The sequence below is a fragment of the Hordeum vulgare genome, chromosome 2H, assembly GCF_904849725.1.
Source record: "Hordeum vulgare subsp. vulgare chromosome 2H, MorexV3_pseudomolecules_assembly, whole genome shotgun sequence".
Lineage (NCBI taxonomy): Eukaryota > Viridiplantae > Streptophyta > Magnoliopsida > Poales > Poaceae > Hordeum > Hordeum vulgare.
In genome coordinates, this window is record NC_058519.1 from 8,928,448 (window position 1) to 8,950,030 (window position 21,583).

The window sequence follows — 21,583 nt, forward strand, 5'->3', positions numbered from 1 at the left end:
GCTTATATCATGTTCGTGCTACAAACTTATTTCCACAGGGCTAATTATATAGCCGTGTTGCCGTATTTGCCCACCTAACGATCAGACTAACAAGCACGCACTATTTTATCTAGATTCCAACTTGATCCAGATTCAAACTCGATCCATGCGCCCACTTGTTTGTTTTGTTTTTCTCTCCGACCAGTTCTTTGCCTCGAGGCTGTTTAGATTCTTTCATCCAAATGCCTACTATATTTGTTTATGTCTCTGTCAGCAGCCACCTTGATCGAATATTACGACCGTGACTAGAGCTACGAACTCAGTGTCGTACCTGGGCTGAATTGCATTTGTGGCTATAGACACAAATGGGTCTTCCGCTTTATATTATACTAGGAAGAGGGCTTGTGCGTTATAACAGAAAAAAAAATACCACACGTTCTTAATTTATAAAAAATGATCTATAATATGAGAATTTGTAGTTACGGCATAAACAAAGATGGTCTTACCCTACAAAAGTGCAGTTCAAGATTCCACATCTATTTCAACACGGCTTGCATGTATATTTAACACGTATAAAAAATGGGCAAGTGACCTTCAATATCATCCCCAATCCTGATTTTGTTGAGATGTTCATCCCCAATTCGTATCAATACCGGTATGAAAGAAAGACGAATAATGCATTATTTATTAAAAATGTATCCTAGTTAGTCTTTTTTTAAATAGCAGGTAAAATAACATCATAATCAGATTCTATATATTTTTCTAATCAAATTTCGTATATAACATGTTAAATTTAAAGTTACAGTTTAGAAGATATAAGTATTTTAAAAAACATTTAATATGTACTACAGGTTTAATGTAAGAAACATCAAGGTTTTTTTTATAAAATAGCATGACGGACTAAGAATACCTATTTCCTTTATTAGTAGGTATAGAAAACAACAACCAACCGATACAACCAGCTTGCTGGAGCCGCATCACAAACAAACCCAACAGAAAAGAAAAAAGAGAAACAAATACCAACGCCGACAGTTCAACTAAGAGAAGATGGCCGACACCCGTTGCACCTTCTCGAGAAGTACCACCGCATACCTAGTACTCCGAAGCCTATCCTACCAAGCAACACCTTCAGGAAGGAATGCGACAACAACGTCGCTGCTGCTCGGACAAAGCCTAGGGTTACCCTTGGTGTGCGGATGACAGTGGGGAAGGGGTATCACCGACGCCTCTCAGGAAGGTCGGACGGCGCCCACGGGCGCAACTGCGCCGGTGGCGGACGAACCGCTAGGGATTTCTCCTTCCCCGAAACCACCACCGTCACCCCAGACAATCCAAAGTGCACCGCTAGGGAAAAATCATGTACATCATGTGATTAATTAGTAGGATTGGAACCCTTAAGACTATTTTAATTTCCTTCAAATTGCATTGCGTTATGTTAAAGAAACCTCTTATCGATAATTACTTTGTTTTTCCTGAGATGTTAAAGCATTCTCTAAACCAAATTTATGTAGTTTTATTTTTTTTCTAATTTTTTTTAGGAAAGGAGGATGACCCCCGGCCTCTGCATCTGGAAGATGCATGCGGTCATTTTATTGATTATTCATGAGGACCTTACAAAGCAGTACGACAATATGCTGAATCCGCCGTCTTGGCAACATCTGCCGCTACTCCTATCCATATGATGAAGGGGTACAAGCTGGACCAAATACCCAGACCTCTCACCTAAGCCTAACATCTAAAGCCAGAGACCCTGACCGACCCACATACCGGGTCCGGGGCACAAACCGGTCCGACGCACTCACATGTGTCGTCGCCGCCATCTTCCATTGGTTCATCTTCAGATCAGATTGAGGTACCAGCCTTGGCAAGTGCCTCCGCCATCGACGTCACCATGACGCCAAACGACGACCTCCACCTACGCGAGTCCATCTCCAAGCAACGGACGGAGACCCATGCTAGTATAGGGCCGCACCACCGCCGTCACCCACCACCCACAAGCACTACCCAGCCCCAAGGTTTCCAAAGTGGCGCCTTCAAGAAGGGAACGGCGCCGTGAGCGCCGCCGCCGCCGAACAAAGTTAAGGCTTTCGCCTGGGAGACCTAGGGGAAGGGGAAGTGAGGGGATCATTCCATACCGACGCCTCCAAGGAGGAGAACGGCGGCCTCAGGCGACGCCGTCGACGCGGCCGGCCATGGCCGACCAGGGATTTCAACCGAACTAGATCCCCGCCACCACCAGCGCCTCCTGTACAAAACCGACGACCAAGGAAGCGCGGCCCGACCAGGCTGGCCTGCACACCGAATAGGGAAGGAGGGGAGATGGCAGATCGCGCGCACCCGCCACCGCAAAAGCCGTCGCCGGATGCGAACAACCACCGGATCCCGCCGCCCGCGCGGCTGAGATGCCAGATCCACCACCCGCACGGCTGCTAGCCTGCCGTGCCTCGTCAATGAAGTCGTCGCTTCAGATCCGGGGTTCCCCACGGAGAGGCAGGACAGCCTAGGCCCCGCCGCCACCATCCTTGGCGCCCCGGGCTTGCCCAGCGGCTGCCTCAGGCGGCGGCGAGGAAGGGAGGGGGAGGGAAGGCGGCTAGGGATTGGAGGGAGGGAGGGAGACGTGCGTGCGTGGAGTATCCAATTTCTTAAAATTTATGTAGTTTTATAACCATATATAGAATTCAACACTAAATAAAACTCCAAACCTATTTCTTTTTCTGTTCCTAGTGCCCGTTTTGCAAACGCATCAGTGGATGATTAGTTTCAACGAGCAAACTTGTCAGCACCACCGCTGCTGTGCCCACGTTGTGCCAGTCGGTGGATCCAGCTACGAGAGGCGGTATCCGCGGGCGAGAGGCATGCAGCCCTCATAGTTTAACTCCAAAAATCACGCAGTAGTTGATAAGCAGAGTAGTTGATTGTTTGTTTTCAGGCCAACTTGAACACCGTCTTCTTCTGCCCATGTTTCAGCGGCGTTCATTAGATAACAAAACATGCAATTGTTCCAGTAGTTCCCATTAAACGTTCAAGATGCACAAGCTCGTATGCGCCGCTTTGCTCCCCGTCCTCCTCATCCTCTGGTGGTCCAAGCCTGCGATCTCTTCCGCCTCCGGCGGTCCTCGTTACAGGTCCATCTTCAGCTTTGGCGACTCCTTCGCCGACACGGGCAACAACCCCGCCGTCTTCGGATGGTATTCCGTCTTCGACCCCGTCACGCGGCCTCCCTATGGCACCAGCTTCTTCGGCCGCCCCACCGGTCGCAACGGCGACGGACGGCTCATCATCGACTTCATCGGTATGTTCGTGCTCCTCCATTGATTGCCGGCCGCGGCCGGCAACTGGAAAACGTGTCTGTGGAGATAACTATATTTGTGTTATCGAGTAGCTGAAAACCTGGGCCTGCCGTATGTGCCGCCGACCCTGGCGCACAACGGCAGCTTCCGCCGAGGTGCCAACTTCGCCGTCGGAGCCGCCACCGCCCTCGACGCCGGTTTCTTCCACGAAAGAGACATCCCCGGTGGCGCCAGCAAGTTCCCCCTCAACACCAGCCTAGGCGTGCAGCTCGAGTGGTTCGAGTCCATGAAGCCTACATTGTGCCGCACAGCTCGAGGTTACATTATTCATGGGCATCGTTGTTCGAATTTTGATCTACATCAGTAGTATCTATCATGCATTAGAAGTCAACGCTTGATGAGAACAAAATGGTATGGATGCAGAGTGCAAGAAATTCTTCAGCAGATCCCTCTTCTTGGTGGGCGAGTTCGGAGTCAACGACTATCACTTCTCTTTCCAACGGAAAACCGTGCAGGAAGTCAGGTCCTTCGTTCCACATGTCATCGCCACCATCTCCATCGCCATCGAGGTACTCTGATGCTCTTGCAATTATGCAATCATGAAGCTCTACAAGAGCGTAGAAAATCCACACCTCTAATCTAGACCATCCTATTTTGCATCAATATTCATGCTTACAAACTTTTCCTTTTTATTTCTCCCCAATGAGAAAACATTTGAACCTGAAACTGTGCAGATGAACATCACACAAGTATTACTATGTGCAGAATTGTTTTTGGACTTTTTTTGGTGCAACGAAAACATATAAAACGTTAAAACCTATTGCAAATTTATGTTGCGTAAAAAAAATCAAAATCATTCTATGCACCGACTGGTACTTATGCAACGTTGATCTGCAAAGTTTCAAGGTCAAAATTTTCTTATGTTTGAGAGAAATGAATAAGAAAAAATTAAATATAAACATAGCACGGATCGTGATGCAAAGATGGATGATTCCGATAGAAGCTGCAGCTACATGGGAGCTAAGAAAATCCGCCCCTACAAGAACCCATGCTAAACCAATTGTTTGTGTCAATAGAGGTTGATCAAGCACGGAGCAAGGAGCCTCGTGGTTCCCGGCGTGATCCCGTCGGGATGCTCACCGCCTATCCTGACCAAGTTTACGAACGCCCCACCGGCAGCATACAACTCCGAAACCGGCTGTCTGACAGCGCACAACGAGCTCGGGCTGCACCACAACACACTCCTGCAGGCGGAGCTGGACAGGCTCCAGGCGAAGCACCGCAATGTCAGGATCATGTACGCCGATTTCTTCGGCCCAATCATGGAGATGGTGGAGTCGCCGCACAAGTTCGGTAAGCGCCGCAACTCAACTGAAAGAATCTAGTACGTTAGTTGCTTAGCACAGAGACAAAATGGAAGGTGGTTGACGTTGTTGGATGATTGCAAGTTTTGAAGAGGACGTGCTTATGGTGTGCTGTGGAGGGCCTGGAAGGTACGGACTGAACTCGACGGTTCCATGCGGCGATGCAGCCGCGACGACGTGCCCATATCCGTCTTCTCGGCTGTACTGGGACGGCGTCCACCTGACGGAGGCGGCTAACCGGCACGTTGCCGATGTCTGGCTGGGCGAGATCAACTCGTTCACAGGAGTCAGCCGCAAGCAGGGTACAAAGGGGCCATGTCGACTGGGCCGTCACAAAATATAGGGGAGGAAACGGTGATGAACTAAGTGAGCCGAAATATAATTGAATTTGTCCGGATGATAGTTTGATACACGGCGTCCCCATGTAATTTGTGATGCGAAGGGATGAAGCTGCAGTGTCGATCAGCTCCGTGTTACGTTTCTTTCACTGACATTTATTTTTTGCAAAATATATGATCAGTTTCATGTTTGTGTTTAGGAAATTGTTTCTTTTCATCCGGATGATAACAGGTTGGCGTAAACCGCTCGCTGCGAGCGCCATGCGTCCCTGTCGGACCCCCACACGCCCACCCTTATTTTCTCGTCCCTCTTCCTCCCAACCGGCCGGGTCGATCCTTTTTTTCTCTTCCTCCCGTGGCGGCAAGGCGCGGAACCCCGTGCGGGTCGAGTGTCAGGTCGGGCGTGGCCGCGGTGGCGAACATGGCGGCCGTGACGCTGGGCACGGAGACCGACGGCTCCATACTCTGCCGTTGTCGTTCAACTCAGTTGTCGGCATCAAGCCCGTCGTCGGGCTCACCAGCCGCGCCGGCATCATCCCCATCACCCCGTCGCAGGACACCGTTGGATCGGTAATTCTTGCTCTTCTTGCTTATTAGTAATTTTAACAAAATTTCAGAAATTTTGAAAAAAAATCTTGGAAATCTCAAATGTTCAGCATGCATTTTGAATTGCAGAACGATGTGTCGGACGGTGTCGGCTGCGGTGCACGTGTTAGATTTCATCATCGGCTACGACGAGCACGACGCTGCGGCAACCCGAGCGGCGTCCAAGTACATCCCGCACGGCATAGCCTTCAACAACCAGCATCCTACGGAGGTACGTGCACAAAAAACTAATTTAATCCATATTCCGGGGTATTAGATTATTTGCCTCACTTTATAAGAGGTCAGATATGATTTGCCTGAGGTTGTCACAATGGGCGGGCGCTTTATAATGATACTCTTTGTGTAGGCCCTCACAAAATTTATTCATACAAAAATGCTAGACTTACGTACCCTCTGTACATAAAGTTAAGGACCTTCTTTATCCAATGCTAAAACTGCCCCCTGATTTTCAGGGGTGGGCCAGCGTCCTCCCTAATTTTCAATGAGAAACTGATTAATCATCCCGTAACATCCATCAGCCCGTAATTGCCCGTGGTGCAGGAGAGGTTGAAATATTTCGGGCAGCCTTACCTTATCACAACCCAAAATACAAACGGCATCGGCCCCATGGAAAGAACGGCAATCCAGCGACTGAAGGAGCTGAACGCGGATGGACTGGAGAAGGTGATGAAGGAGCACCAGCTAGACGCGATCGTGGCACCCAACTACGACGCTTCCAGCCTTCTCGCCATCGGCGGCAACCCTGGCATCGTTGTGCCAGCGGGGTACGACGAGCTGCAGGGGTACGAGCCGAGCTTGATCGAGATGGCATATGCTTTCGAGCAGGCTACCAAAGCGAGGAGGCCACCCATGTTCAACCCATAGCTAAATATAGCTTCTTGAGTAGTGACGATGTAAGTGTTGGAAATATGCTCTAGAGGCAATAATAAATTACTTATTATTATATTTCTTAGTTCATGATAATCGTTTATTATCCATGCTATAATTGTATTGATTGGAAACACAATACTTGTGTGGATACATAGACAAAACACTGTCCCTAGTAAGCTTCTAGTTGACTAGCTCGTTGATCAAAGATGGTCAAGGTTTCCTGGCCATAGGCAAGTGTTGTCACTTGATAACGAGATCACATCATTAGGAGAATCATGTGATGGACTAGACCCAAACTAATAGACGTAGCATGTTGATCGTGTCATTTTGTTGCTACTGTTTTCTGCGTGTCAAGTATTTGTTCCTATGACCATGAGATCATATAACTCACGGACACCGGAGTAATGCTTTGTGTGTATCAAACGTCGCAACGTAACTGGGTGACTATAAAGATGCTCTACAGGTATCTCCGAAGGTGTTCGTTGAGTTAGTATGGATCGAGACTGGGATTTGTCACTCCGTGTGATGGAGAGGTATCTCGGGGCCCACTCGGTAATACAACATCACACACAAGCCTTGCAAGCAATGTGACTTAGTGTAAGTTGCGGGATCTTGTATTACGGAACGAGTAAAGAGACTTGCCGGTAAACGAGATTGAAATAGGTATGCGGATACTGACGATCGAATCTCGGGCAAGTAACATACCGAAGGACAAAGGGAATGACATACGGGATTATATGAATCCTTGGCACTGAGGTTCAAACGATAAGATCTTCGTAGAATATGTAGGATCCAATATGGGCATCCAGGTCCCGCTATTGGATATTGACCGAGGAGTCTCTCGGGTCATGTCTACATAGTTCTCGAACCCGCAGGGTTTGCACACTTAAGGTTCGACGTTGTTTTATGCGTATTTGAGTTATATGGTTGGGTTGTTCGGAGTCCCGGATGAGATCACGGACGTCACGAGGGTTTCCGGAATGGTCCGGAAACGAAGATTGATATATAGGATGACCTCATTTGATTACCGGAAGGTTTTCGAAGTTACCTGGAATGTACCGGGAATGACGAATGGGTTCCGGGAGTTCACCGGGGGGGGCAACCCACCCCGGGGAAGCCCATAGGCATTGGGGGTGGCGCACCAGCCCTTAGTGGGCTGGTGGGAAAGCCCAAGAGAGCCCTATGCGCCATAGGAAGAAAAAATCAAAGAGAAAAGAAAAAAAAAGAGGAGGTGGGTAAACGGGGAAGGACTCCTCCTTCCAAACCTAGTTGGACTCGGTTTGGAAGGGGAGGGTTCCCCCCTTTGGTTCGGCCGACCCCTTGGGAGTCCTTGGACCCCAAGGCAAGGCTCCCCCTTCCTCCCCCTATATATACGGAGGTTTTAGGGCTGATTTGAGACAACTTTGCCACGGCAGCCCGACCACATATCTACACGGTTTTACCTCTAGATCACGTTTCCGCGGAGCTCGGGCGGAGCCCTGCCGAGATAAGATCATCACCAACCCCCGGAGCGCCGTCACGCTGCCGGAGAACTCATCTACCTTTCTGTCTCTCTTGCTGGATCAAGAAGGCCGAGATCATCGTCGAGCTGTACGTGTGCTGAACTCAGAGGTGTCGTTCATTCGACACTAGATCGGAGCGGATCGTGGGACGGATGGCGGGACGGTTCGTGGGACGGTTCGCGGGGCGGATCGAGGGACGTGAGGACGTTCCACTACATCAACCGCGTTTCTTAACGCTTCTGCTGTGCGGTCTACAAGGATACGTAGATCGGAAATCCCCTCTAGTAGCTGGACATCATCATGATAGGTCTTCGTGCGCGTAGAATTTTTTTTGTTTCCCATGCGACGTTCCCCATCAGTAAGAGCATATCTAGCAGACCTTTCATATTTGCGACCTACAAAATCGTTTTACAGTTTGTCAAAGTTGCGTTTTACGGGGCAAAATGTTACGCTGCAGAACAGACCCCGTATAATCAAACTGCATAATTTGAAAAAGACACTCGCGGGCGAATTTGAAAGAACACTTCATTCATAGTTCATTTTACATAGAAGACGATCATACATACTACATGGTGGGTAGAGGTAAACTATCCTACTGGAGCTCACCGGAGCAACTATCCTACGGCACTCCGCAAAATTGAACTCACCGGAGTCGAGCTCGTCCGGTAGTTGATGCTCTCCATCGCTCAGCCGTCGTCCTCGTCGAAGGAGAGCTCGACGTAGATGCTCTCTTGCGCAGTGACTTCGCGGAGCCACTCCTCCTGCTTATGGCCGAAGGCGAGAGCCGACGCGACACACTGCTCGTAGAGCACGGTGTCGATCTCCTCTTCCCTCCTGCGGGGCTGCTGGTCCTCTTCCGCCTCCCGCGCACTCCGCGCGAGCAGCACGGGCAACAGGCTATCTGCCTCCGTCGGGGGGAGGAAATCCTCCGGTCCAACGACGCCCCCGGCAGGTCACCGCGGCACTGCCTCGGCCTCCGGCTCCATCATTATCGGTGGGAGCTCCTCTCGCTCCCTCTTCACCGGGAGGAGAGAGGAACGCGAGCTGGACTTCTCGGAGAAGCTGCCGAAGAAGAGGCTGCCGCGCGCGCGGTCGTACTCCTCTGTCTCGCGACGGAGGAGCGGCGGCGGCGATGTCATGCCCACTGTGTGTACCGGTGGGCGGCGCACTTCGGGGCGGCGTCAGATCTGACGCGACGAGCCCTCTCGGGGTCATCGTTCCTACTGCCGCCTGAGTTGGCCATCAAGGGCGGTGAAATGGAGCGTCTAGGCGGCGGAATGGAGACGCGCAACGGCGGATCTGAGGCGCCGGCGATGAGGTGGGGGACTTTTTACGGCGGCGGAGGGATAGGGTTTCGACCCACATCTAGCGGCCGAACCCGCAGAAATAGCGTCCGAGCGGTCGCGTTTACGGGCCACCACAAAAGTTTTACAGGTCGGGCCACGTTTGCAGTATCTACTCTGACAGAAAAAACAGCCTAAACCCGTGTAGTCATTGAAATTTTACACTTCCAACGATTAGACGAGGTCTGTTAAGATGCTCTAACACTCTACGACCCTAAATAGGCCCCACTTACACTTTTCTCTCTTGTTGTGGAAGAATAAATCTGGAAGTATTGTTTGTTGGGCCAGCAAGGAACTCTGAATAAACTAAGAATGTGGCATTGAAGGTGAAGGATGGGTATCATCTACAGGTAATAACCAACAGTGTTCCTCGACAAAAAAATATAGATAACCAACAGAGTACTCCGGCAACGTTGCAGCAAAAGATGACGAGCCCATCTCCTGCTTACGCTTAACTGGCAAGAAAGCAATTGTTTAAAGATCACATGGAACGCCCGAGAACAAATTTTCCTCTCAAATACATCATCATTCCAAGTAATCTTTACTGATAATAAAAAGGCTATCGCTTACGTTGGAAAACCCGCCGAAATAATTTTACAAAAAAACCCTTGCTGTTTATGATATTAAACTCGTACTATATATTAAATGTTTTTTAAAATACTCATATCTTTTAAACCGTAACTCCAAATTTAACATATTATATATGGAATTTAATTAGAAAAATATGTAGGATTTAAATATGATATTGTTTTATCTGTTAGACGTTCAATAAAAATACTATCTAGGGTGCAATCTTAATAAATAAGTCATTATTCGTCTTTCTTCATACCGCTACTCATCCGGGTTGGGGATGAACACGTCAACAAAATCAGGATTGGAGATGAAACTGAAGGTCACTTGACTGATTCTTTGTACGTATTAAATCTACATACAAGCCCTGTTAAAATAGAAGAACTGTGAAATTTTGAACTGCATTTTTGTAGGATAAGACCATCTTTGTTTGTGTCGTAACTGTAAATTCTCAGATTATAGACCATTTTTTATAAATTAAGAGCGTGTGATATTTCTTTCTCCCGTTGCAACGCATGGGTCCTTTTGCTACAGCACCGATAAGGAAAAGTAGTGGCTGCACCACGAAGCGAACAGTAAATTAAAAATATAGAAGAAAAAATAAATAAATAACTGAAACTTTGTTGATGTCATTATGAGCAGATTGTTTTAGGAGCTGACAGAGTTTGGTAACCAAAAAACATCAAATGATCAACATCAAATGATCTTTATACAAGACGAAATATAAATGATGCGCTGCAGCCACAAAGTGAACAGTAAATTAGAAAAATAGAAGAAAAAAACTGAAACTTTGTGGATGTGATTATGATCAAATTGTTTTAGGAGCTGTGAAAGTTTGGTCACCAAAAAACATCAAATGATCTTTATACAAGACGAAATACAAATGATGCGTTGCACCAACGAAGTGAACAATAAATTAAAAAAAAAGACGAAAAAATAAAAAATGAAATTTGTGGATGTGATTATGAGCAAATTGTTTTAGGAGCTGACAAAGTTTGGTCACTAAAAAATATCAAATGATCTTTATACAAGACTAGCAAAAGGGCCCGTGCGTTGCAACGGGAAAAGGAACACCACACACTCTTAATTAACAAAAAGTGGTCTATAATTTAAGCATTTGTAGCTACGATCCAAACAAAGATCTTAGCTTACAAAAACACAGTTCAAGATTTCACGGGTCTTTTATTTTAATACGGTTTGAATGTAGATTTAATACGTATAAAGAAATGGTGAAGTGATCTTTAATTTTGTCTCTAATCCTGATTTTGCTGAGATGTTCATTCACAATCCAATAGTGCCGGTATGAAAGAAAGACGGATAATGCATTATTGATTAAGATTGCATCCTACATAATATTTTTTAAATTGTTAACAGGTAAAATAATATCATATTCACATTCTATATATTTTTTTAATCAAAATTCATATATAACATGTTAAATTTGGAGTTACGGTTTAGAAGATATGAGTATTTAAAAAAACATTTAATATGTACTGCCGGTTTAATATCAGAAACATCAAAGGTTTTTTTTATAAAATAGCATGACGGAATAAGAATACTTATTTCATTTTTTGAGGGGAAACCTATTTCATTTATTAGTAGATATAGATTTTATTATAACTAACCTTGGGTTGATGAGATGGCGCCAAAGAGATGTAGTCATATTAAACGCACGACCGGCTTAAATACAAATTTAAATGGACATGACCTTGTTAGTACAATATAAACAAACAAAATTCGAATAAAACTGCGGTCGTGCATTAGCCCTTACGAAGCGCGCACGCGCTATAAGATGGCATGCACCCCCAGCAGTTTTCGCCAACAACACTTGCGAATCACTTGCGTTCCAAAAACAAAACGTTTCTCACCGAGTAGCTACGTTCGTGTATACAGTCATAGCAGACCACCGCTGAATCCATCGTACATGGCGAGGTGCTGGCTGCTGCTAGTTCCTCTTGTGGGCGTTCCTCTGCTCGGCGGCGAGCGCGACGCCGTGCCACCCGGACGACCTGCGCGCGCTGCGGGGCTTCGCCGGAGAGCTCGGCGGCGGGGGAGCCCTCCTCCACACCGCATGGTCCGGCGCCTCGTGCTGCGACTGGGAAGGCGTGGGCTGCGAGGGCTGCGACGGCGCCAGCGGTCGAGTCACGGCGCTGCGGCTCCCCGGCCGTGGCCTCTCCGGGCAAATCCCGGGAGTTTCTCTAGGAGGGCACGCGCAGCCACGGCGCGACGCGGTCCAGCGCCCGGACGACCGCGAGCGAGTGCCAGAGCAGCGCCTGTGCTCCGTCCACGCGCAGCCGGAGCGAGCGGTATCTCGAGATGGAAGGGTACACGGTCCCGGCCAAGTCGCGCGAGGTGATCAACGCGTGGGCCATCGGGCGGGACCCCAAGAACTGGGAGGCCGCCGAGGAGTTCCAGCCGGAGCGGTTCGAGGACGGCGCCGTGGACTTCACCGGCAGCAGCTACGAGTTCCTCCTGTTCGGCGCCGGCCGCAGGATGTGCCCCGGCTTCAACTACAGATCATAAACTCTAGCTGTCCACATGTATTCTTCGGCTTCATGCATGCCACAGTGCGGCGACGGGCACCTGACCTGCCACCGCTGCCACGACGCCGACCACATGGCGACGGTGTGCACCCGCTGCGGCTCCAAGGACTACACCCGCAGCCGCGCCGTCGCGAGGATGGTCGGGTCGGTCCTCTTCGCGTGCCGCAACCGCCAGGACGGCTGCGCTGCGTCCCTGCCGCGGCACGCCGTGGAGGAGCACGAGCGGAGCTGCCGGTACGAGCCCTGCTTCTTCCCGGCCTGCCAACGCCCCTTCTTCCCCGGCGTCGATGACAGCGCGCAGGAGCGGCACCTAGCCGGCCGCCACGACTGGCTCCTCCACCCGCCGCCAGATCCATCCACGCCAAGCCTGGATCGGGAGGGGAGGGGAAGCTCGAGCCGCCGCATCGCCCCAGCCGCTCGAGCCGGCGCGTTGACCCTATCCAGATTCAGGTGAAAAAGGATGGCGGGTTGAGTAGGCAAAACTACAGGGGGTTTTGTGTAAGAACAAAACGTTTCCTCAAAGTATATCCACTTAAAACAAGACTGCGGGTTAATTACCCGAAACGACAGGGATGTTTTCGTAAAAAGCTGCACCCAAGAAGTGAACAGTAAAACAGAAGAAAAAATGAAAAAAAAAACTTTGTGGATGTGATTATGAACAAATTTTTTTAGGAGCTGACAAAGTTTGGTCACCAAAAAACATCAAATGATCTTTATACAAGACGAAATACAAATGATGCGCTGCATCCATGAATTGAACAGTAAATAAAAAAACAAAAAAAAAACTGAAACTTTGTGGATGTGATTATGAGCAAATTGTTTTAGGAGCTGACAAAGTTTGGTCACCAAAAAACATCAAATGATCTTTATACAAGACGAAATAAAAACGATGCGCTGGACCCACGTCATGGTTCACATGTTTTCAGCATAAACTTTGTTTTTTTTATAGCACAGAAAATACCCAAGATTCCAGGGTTGGACTTAGCCCGCAGCTGAGCCAAAGCAATGTCCACAAAGTGATTAAAGAGATAAATCTTGTAATTAAGACCCGGTCAATTTGACATCGCATGATCTCAAGGTGCTTCGTCCTCAAAGCCACAAGCCTATCATTTTGCACTGTCATCCATTCCTCGCCCCTTACAGCTCTAGCACCGTCGTCGTCGTCATATCATATCAGACATGCTTCACCTGATTTATTTCTAAAATTTGGATATAAGAAACATGAGTTCCCCAATTTCATTTCATTTGAAAGGAACTCTACCCCAGGCTTTCAGCCGCAGCCAACTCTACCTGCTTATTACAGTTTCTGAGTTTCAGCATACGTACAAGACTGCAACTCTTCTAGAAAGAAACAGAAAACATGACATGAATCCATACGCAGCACATCCTACATAGCTAACGGCGACATTTCCTTACATCAACATAGCTATAAAAACATCCGCACTATCATTCTTTGTCCAAAGTATCAACTTTATTATCATCTCTTACTCTGGTTTCTAAGTTACGTAGGGCTCGTATTGGATAAACCATTCTTCTATTTTGCTTCATCTGTACATATGTACTTTATTTAATTATTATATGAAAATACCATCGAACAAATGGTCTTAAAAACAATAGGGTGGATGGTGAAGAAGCAAACTATACATAATATTGGGGGTCCATCCGAGCTCCTGTCTGAAACTGCCGGCCCCAGCAAGCTCATCTAGATTACAAGAAGCAGGGTATTACCTAAACATGGTAACACGATGTTCATCGGGGTGATTGAAGCGATTGGCGGCCACTGGTCGCCCATCGTCAGGCCTGCCATGGTATGATGCTCCTTGGACGATTGATGTCATGGTCCATCTTCCAACACCTCAGGTTCCTAATTAAGTAAGAGACCACAAAATGAGTAGTGAGCCCCGTTCATCAGTGCATGAACATGGCTGCAAGTCATTGATGTGAACAAAGTTGAGTCAGCTTGTAATGTACCAGATCGGAATAGTAGCATGTCGATGTCACACTGCTGGCATGTGGCGAGTCCGGTGAGTCTTCATCATTTTTGAGAAAGGGCCACAAACATGGCTCGTCAACTGGACCTGACTCGTCTCTGCAGAACAACTCGTATGCCATCTCGAGGTTGGCAACAATGTCTGATATGGCCGGCCGGTCCTTCCCAGCCAACCTCACGCACCAACGTGCAATCTGCACAACACGTTTCAACGCATGTAGCTGCCATGGCGTTGGCTCCGGTAAAGGTCGCCTGTCCAACAACTCCTCAATATTACCAACCTCAATGATGGGGAGTGCAAAGGATACCAGATCTCCATGCATCTCCTCCTCAGCATGGAAAACCGCCCTTTTCCCTGTCAAAACCTCGAGCATGACCACGCCCACGCTGTACACGTCGCTCGCCGGCTTCAGAAGACCTGTGTGCACGTACTCAGGGTCAGCGTACCCATATGTGCCTTCCACGGGGAGCTCCAACCCTGACTCCTCACTCGCCATGTCCCAGACGACTGACAAGCCAAAGTCAGACAAACATGACACCCAACTCGCGTCGAAAAGGATGTTAGACGGCTTGACGTCCCGGTGGATGATCGGTGGGTTGGCATGACAGTGCAGGTGCTCGATGGCGCGTGACACAGCGAGGAGCACTTGAACGCGCATCTTCCAAGACATTGTCACCGGCGACGAGTCAGAGGCGCCCACGTCACGATGCAGGTGGTCGGAGAGCGTGCCGTTCTCCATGTACTCATAGACGATCAGCGCCTCCGGCTTCTTTCTCCGCATATTAGATAGCAGGTCCTTTATTTTCTTTTGCGGGGTGGTTAGCAGGCGTTTGTCCTTGCTCACGGTCACACAGGATCCAAAGAGACGGATGATGTGCTTGTGTCGGAGCAGTGATAGGATGTCCAACTCCGTGAGGAAGTCATTCACTGAGTAGTGTGATTGCCAGTTGTGGCGCTTGATGGCCACCTCTCGCCCATTGTAAAGTCTGCCCCTATACACCTTTCCGGAGCCACCTTCACCGATCACGGTGTCCGGGGCAAAGTTATTGGTGGCAGCCATGATCTCGGCCAACGTAAGTTCCTGCGTTCCATGCGGCAGTACCTCCTCAGCAACCTCTGTAAACTCCTGAAAAAGAGACCTCAGCAACCTCAGTATCATGGAACATTGGAACATACACATCAGTCTGCACAATCAATTTGTGTTGAAGCTGCTGTGCATACCTGCAGCTGTGGAAGTGGACGCGGCGGTTCATCTCTAGTTGAGTCATCTGGAACAAGGACGTTGTAGATCCGTTCGAGGCGGCGTGTTATGCCGATGTGGCTGATCACTGGGAAGAGGATGAGGTAGGAGTCGATCCTGCCCTGCACTTCCCTGAACCTTTCGGCCGTCCTGCCGGCCATGACCAACTGGTACGCTGCGCTCCTCACCTGGCACGACACGACGAGCTCGTGGGCGTCCCGGAGAGTATCGCCTAGCCCAGCCAGCGGCTGCACTGCCTCTGGCTCCTGGACATGCGGCAACAGCTGCGCGATCATGAGGACACGACGAGCAAGCTGCTCGCACTCACTCTTGTTCTGACGAGCCGTCATGGCGGCCTGCACAATCATGGAGACGAGCCCGCCGACGTCTGCGCCGACCAGCTGCGCCACCGTCGCCGCCTGACCCAGCCCTGTCCACAACGCCATGGCAACCGAGTGCAAGGGCAAGACTCGGACTAGAATAGATGCCTCCTGTTTTCTGCTCCCTATTGCCCTGAAACTTCTGCAGCCGAGACAGAAGAGAAGAGAACAGATAAGTACAGTACACAGCAAGCACGCCGGCCTCCTCACTCGGCTGCATCCCCTCAGATCCTCGCCACCACCGCGCCCCCAAGTCCGGCCCACCGCCCCGGACCATCGTTCGCGCCCCGCAATCAGCCGAGCCGCCGCACACCGAAATCCGCCGAGACGCCGTGACCCAAAATCCGCCGGGCCGCCGCCACAAAGGGGCTCCGAGAGGTCAGAAGGTGAACGCGGGGAAGAAGAAAGGGGATTGGAGGCTGACCTGACCTCTGCTGCCGCCGACGCTCTCGCTAGCCAGCCGGCGCCACAATTCCCCCGCGAGACGGCGAGAATGAGCAGAGGTAGCGTCCGTCAGCTCACCTCTTCCCAGAAACTGCTGATTTGTGGTCGCGGTTTGCGGGGCGACGGCGGCTTCCCAGAAACTGCCTGGAGGGAGACTGCCGCTGCTGCTCCCACGCCGGTACCGGTGACCGACCACGGTGAATCAGCCCACCATCATCAGTCATCCCAAGACTTCTTCCTTTCCTTATCCAGTAAATTGTACAGTACTTCCTCAGTTCCTTCATATAAGCTGTAAGTATTCCCTCCGTCACGCTTTATAAATCATGCATGGAAAATCTCTAAAACCAACGTAGTCATCGATTGGTTGTGAGATCTAGCCGGTGTAGATGCTAATGTGCCTAATCAACTGAGAAAATACTAGTACTAATGCGTGAGCAGCAAATTGAGAGGGCGCGTGCATGAGTAGTGTATTTTGAAAACGCACGCTGTTGGTGGGAGGCTCACCCGAGCTTGCCCCTATCCGCACCGAGATTTGGTGAGAGGGAAATTTCCGCGATGTCGTTCCCACTCCCCCCCCCCCCCCTCCTCCCCTCCTCGGCCGCCATTGCCTCGCCACCGCGCACTCTGGTCTATCTCTGCCGCCATGGAAGCCTTCCGGCTGTCCCCCGTCAACGCGAAGGCCGCGCACGCGCAATCCCCTTCGACGGATCTCGTCACCTGCCATGTCGCGCCGCCATCGTCATATGGTCGGATGTTTATTATGTCACATGTGTGATAATGTGATGAATATTATGATACTTCATTAAAGCCCGTATTTTACTAGTTATATTTTACACGAACAAAAATCAAGATAGAAATCTTATAATTAAGGCATTTTCAATTTCATGTATGAAACACGTCCGAAGCCAAAAACCAGTTCAAAGGGAACTTTGCACCAGGTTTTTGGCTTCGGCCAACTCTGCCCATACTACCTACTCTCTCGGTTTTTAAATAAAAGAATTTTTTAGAGATTTCAATAAGGCCAATATCACAAATAAGTTGATATACCGAGCGCACGTCCTGCCGGATCCGCCGCGACACCGAGCAGCTTGCAGAAGACCGAGGAAGGGAAGATAGTGAGATTAGTGGCTGACCTCTGCCGACGCCCTGGAGCTGCCGCCACAAGCCCACAAGTCGCGGGAGTGAGGAGAGGTAGCGCCCGTCCAGGGTTTCAACGGTGGTATGCGGGGCGACTGTGGCGTCCGGGAAGCTCCGCGAAAGACTGGTGCTCCCACACGGCTACCGACAACTGACCACGCCACGGTCACGCGGCCCTTCAATCTTCTCTTCTCTGCTGCGCCAGTCTCATGCGGCCCCACCGTCCAACTACCAAAGACCGAAGCCTTTCTCTTACCTCCATGATTCATCTTCCCAAAATCCATTTCCGAACCGAGACTCATCTGCACCCTTGTCGATTAAAAAAATAAAATAAATACTAAAAAATTCCAAACTTTTTTAGGTGATACATAATTTGATGCGTGAGGTTTGATCCAAATTTTATATAATTTAAACATCTGAACAGCTTTCGACAGAAAAGACAAATTCAAGGTCTTTAAAAAGTCTGCTATACATGCATCGTTTTGATTCGATTTGTCTTTTTTAGCGAGAGTTGTTTAGTTGTTCAAATGATACAAAATTAAAGCGGACCTCACGCACCGAATTATCTACCACCAATTTTTTTTGGATTTTTTTTAAATTTTCTTATTATTTATTTTGATTTTATATTAAACGGATGAAGATGAGTCCGGACACCGAAACAGCGCACTCCTCCTGCTTCTTATTTTTTGGGACTGTCTAATTAACATCCGGCTGAAAATCAATTGGGTTTCAGCCGGATATTTCAGCCAATAGAATGTGACAATTGTCCTCTGTCCCTTGTCCCTTGTATGTCTCTTTTTCTGTCTCATTCATTTAAACAAACCGTACAGCTCAAAGAAAAACTTAACGGGTCCATCCTCCTCCTTCTCTAACCCGGACAAAAAAACAACAAAGTGGTGGCGTTTCCTCCATGTTCTGAGACACAAGCTTCAAGAAGATCACGGCTGGAGAAGCAAAGGATTCACAGGTAAACACTCATTTCGTTTGCATTCACCACACATCTAGCATGAGTAAAACAGATATCTCTCATGATTGTGTACATCTGAAAAAAAAATGTGGGTTGATAATTACATAGCTGAAGAAACACATCAGATTCACAAACCAAATCCAAGATTATAGACAGCATAATCATGAAAAAAAAACTTACTAATACTAAAAGAAAATATAACACAATCCAAATCCTCACTTACTTGCCGCAGGGACAAAATATTGAGCTCTGTAACTGTTCTTACGTGTCACAAAATTAATATCAGAACCAGAAAGAATACTAGGACAAAAGTAGTCCAGGAAGACAGGAACAGAGAAACTACTTACAAGTTTCTGAATTCATAGCTACAGTTACAACACATGGTCAAAAGAAAAAAAGGATTAGGGGGAACATATTCAGGAAGATATGAAATTCTTTAGGAATTTACAGTGGCAGAACAAAAATTTCAGCGGTAAGCAACAGAGATTACAGTAGTGGACCAGGGAGAAAATTCCTTTGTAATTACAGTCTGAATTTCATTGCTAGACCACTAGAATTACAGTGTAAGCAAACTGTAATTCCAGTGCTAGATCACTGGAACTATAGTGTAAATACAGTGTATATAGTAGAACTACAGTGTAGAATACACTAGTGTTTTAGAGCAAATGACAGTGAGTTTCACAGTAATTGCAGTAGATTCATAGTTCAATTTACACTAGAATTACACTGTAAATGCAACAATTACAGCTGAAACCCAGTGACATTTTATAGTAGATTTAGACTGTAAATACAGTAGAAAAAACTAAAAACACAGCTAGGATTTACAGAGCAAAATCCAGAAATGAAACGGGGAATAAACTAAATTACACTAAGAAAATACACTGTAAAAGCTCGTAAAATTACACTTATAATCTTTGGACACACAAACTATACACTAGAGAGAAACCAATTTGTTCCTCCTGAGAAACCAAAATGAAACTATGATTGAATATTAGAACCTTTGGAACTGTATAAAACGGCTAATTACAATCACTTCAACTTATAATTACTATGATCTTTTAAATGTAGTTACTATGAAGATCACGCTGAAACTAAAAAAAAACTGAGCACTGATACTACATGGCACACAAAAGAAACCAAATTTGGACCATCCTTTGTGCCCTCATTTGACAAAACATTACCAAGAGATTTACTAACCGATGACTCATTTGTTGGTTTGTTCGTAGAGTCAAGAGAAACAGACTTGCAACCTACACAGCAAAACCAAAATGACATCAGGGTAAAAAACAAAATAAAGAAACAACCAAATGCATGATAGTATATTACAAAGTACACAGAGATTGGCTACCTGACAAATGCTCGGTGCTAAAAATCCACATAATAGGCCCTACTCAACTGCAGAGTACAAGGGTAAAAACCAACTAACAGTCACTAGTCAAATTCACTAAGGGTAGAATCCATTGAAAAATTACAGTCTAAGCCCACTGAGAGTTACACTGTAAATCATGTAAAATAAACTAAAGATAATACAATAATAATCCGCATAATAGTCCCTGGTCAAATGCAAGTTACAAGGGTAAAACCCCACTAATAGACCCTAGCCAAAATACACTAAGGATTACAGTGTAAATACACTAAAAATTAAACTGTAAAATTCAAGAGTTATAATACAAATAGAAGGTAAATCCAAGAATAACTAACGGTCACTACAAAAACACTAGGGATTACAGTGTAACTTCACTAAGATTTAAACTATAAAAATCAAGAGATACAGTGTAATTATTATATGATTACAATGAAAGATCAACTAAAATCTACATAGTAAATCCACTAAGAATTACAGTGTAAATCCACTGCAAATCACAATATATATCCACTAAAAATACAGTGTATATCCACTAAGAATTATAGTGTAAAATCACTAAAAACATAGTGTAAATCCACTTAAAATTACAGTGTAAATCCACTGATAATTACAATGTAAAACACTAAGAAAACACACTGTAAATCCACTTATAATTATAGTGTAAAACACTAAGAAAACACACTGTAAATCCACTAAAAACAGGGATTTCTAGTAGAGCAATCAAATATTTACATAGCTGAAATGAAAAGGACATTCTATCTCACAGGAACACAAAGAACAGAGATGAAATCTGCAAGCAAAAGGCGCTACATATGATAACCTAAGCTTGTTGACTAGCTATACAAGCAAAATCACAAAGAACACTACATACAGACCTACATCAACAAACGACCCAGGGGGCATATAACCTACAGCCACAAACAAAAACACTAGAGAATCCAAGGCGACCAGGATACTAATCCAGTATGTACGAAATTAGCATCTGCACATGACAACCACCCGAATTCCAAGTTTCCAACTACTAACCGAAACAGATCACATAAAACATACGCGTACAAGGCAAATCCTAACATTACATATACAAGACAGACGAGATTCAATATCACTAACAAACGCAACAACACATCTGCATGAAAATAGCCGCGGGATATTACCACATGTGAGATCCAAAAGGAGATAAGCAGCAGATCTGAGTGACAAAACCAAATCAGAAACGTCGGGCAAAGAAAAATGGGGCCGGCGATGCGGCGGGAGATGAGAGATGTTGCAGACCTCCGGCGGGGGAAAAGAGGAAGGAGCAAGAGGGGGCGAGGCAGCGGAAGGGAGAGCGCCAGACGCCTGACCATCATCCTACTGAATCGAGCGGACAGGGAAGCTCCAAGTCGCCATGGATCTCTCTCTATCTCGACGAGGGAGGGGACGGGACAGAGGAACGAAATGAAAAAAAAATTGACTGGCGCGGAGCCAAAGTGAGCGAAAACGCAAACGGGCCTGATGAGAAAACAAATCATGAGAGGACGAAAAAAAAGAAAAACACGAATCTTCGGACACAGAACGGATGGCGCACAAAACGGATGAAAGCCAAAAGATTTCATCCGGATGAAAATTAGCATTCCCGTATTTTTTTTCACCTCTTCCCGCCCTGTCTTATTA

General features: G+C 47.2%; 2 protein-coding genes and 1 pseudogene across 3 annotated transcripts; 2 read left to right on the plus strand and 1 right to left on the minus strand.

The window, feature by feature from the left end:
- The first annotated feature begins 2,902 nt into the window (after nt 1-2,902).
- Nucleotides 2,903-5,175, plus strand: LOC123424359 (GDSL esterase/lipase At5g45910-like). Its single transcript, XM_045107963.1, has 5 exons — nt 2,903-3,271; nt 3,362-3,586; nt 3,693-3,838; nt 4,346-4,622; nt 4,717-5,175. Exons 1-5 carry the CDS (start codon nt 3,007-3,009, stop codon nt 4,974-4,976), a joined length of 1,173 nt encoding a protein of 390 aa, XP_044963898.1. The 5' UTR covers nt 2,903-3,006; the 3' UTR covers nt 4,977-5,175.
- Nucleotides 5,176-5,392: 217 nt separating this feature from the next.
- On the plus strand, nt 5,393-6,441 carry LOC123424848 (annotated as a pseudogene).
- Nucleotides 6,442-13,410: 6,969 nt separating this feature from the next.
- On the minus strand, nt 13,411-16,734 carry LOC123424360 (putative serine/threonine-protein kinase-like protein CCR3). Of its 2 annotated transcripts, none has more exons than XM_045107965.1 (4): nt 16,446-16,734; nt 15,618-16,158; nt 14,377-15,522; nt 13,411-14,269 (listed from the first exon to the last, which is right to left on the minus strand). In XM_045107965.1, exons 2-4 carry the CDS (start codon nt 16,080-16,082, stop codon nt 14,240-14,242), a joined length of 1,641 nt encoding a protein of 546 aa, XP_044963900.1. In that variant the 5' UTR covers nt 16,083-16,158; nt 16,446-16,734; the 3' UTR covers nt 13,411-14,239. The 2 variants fall into 2 exon arrangements, with proteins under 2 accessions (XP_044963900.1, XP_044963899.1); XM_045107964.1 differs by having other exon boundaries at nt 16,441-16,734.
- Nucleotides 16,735-21,583: the final 4,849 nt, after the last annotated feature.

Excerpts from the sequence above, each read along its gene's own strand:
- LOC123424359 (XM_045107963.1), top strand. The coding sequence starts at position 3,007 with ATGCACAAGCTCGTATGCGCCGCTTTGCTCCCCGTCCTCCTCATCCTC. Across the intron at positions 3,587-3,692 it reads ATTGTGCCGCACAGCTCGAG|AGTGCAAGAAATTCTTCAGC; the intron begins GTTACATTATTC and ends GTATGGATGCAG. Across the intron at positions 4,623-4,716 it reads GGAGTCGCCGCACAAGTTCG|GTTTTGAAGAGGACGTGCTT; the intron begins GTAAGCGCCGCA and ends GGATGATTGCAA.
- LOC123424360 (XM_045107965.1), bottom strand. The coding sequence starts at position 16,082 with ATGGCGTTGTGGACAGGGCTGGGTCAGGCGGCGACGGTGGCGCAGCTG. Across the intron at positions 15,523-15,617 it reads GTCCACTTCCACAGCTGCAG|GAGTTTACAGAGGTTGCTGA; the intron begins GTATGCACAGCA and ends TCTCTTTTTCAG. Across the intron at positions 14,270-14,376 it reads CATGCTACTATTCCGATCTG|GAACCTGAGGTGTTGGAAGA; the intron begins GTACATTACAAG and ends TTACTTAATTAG.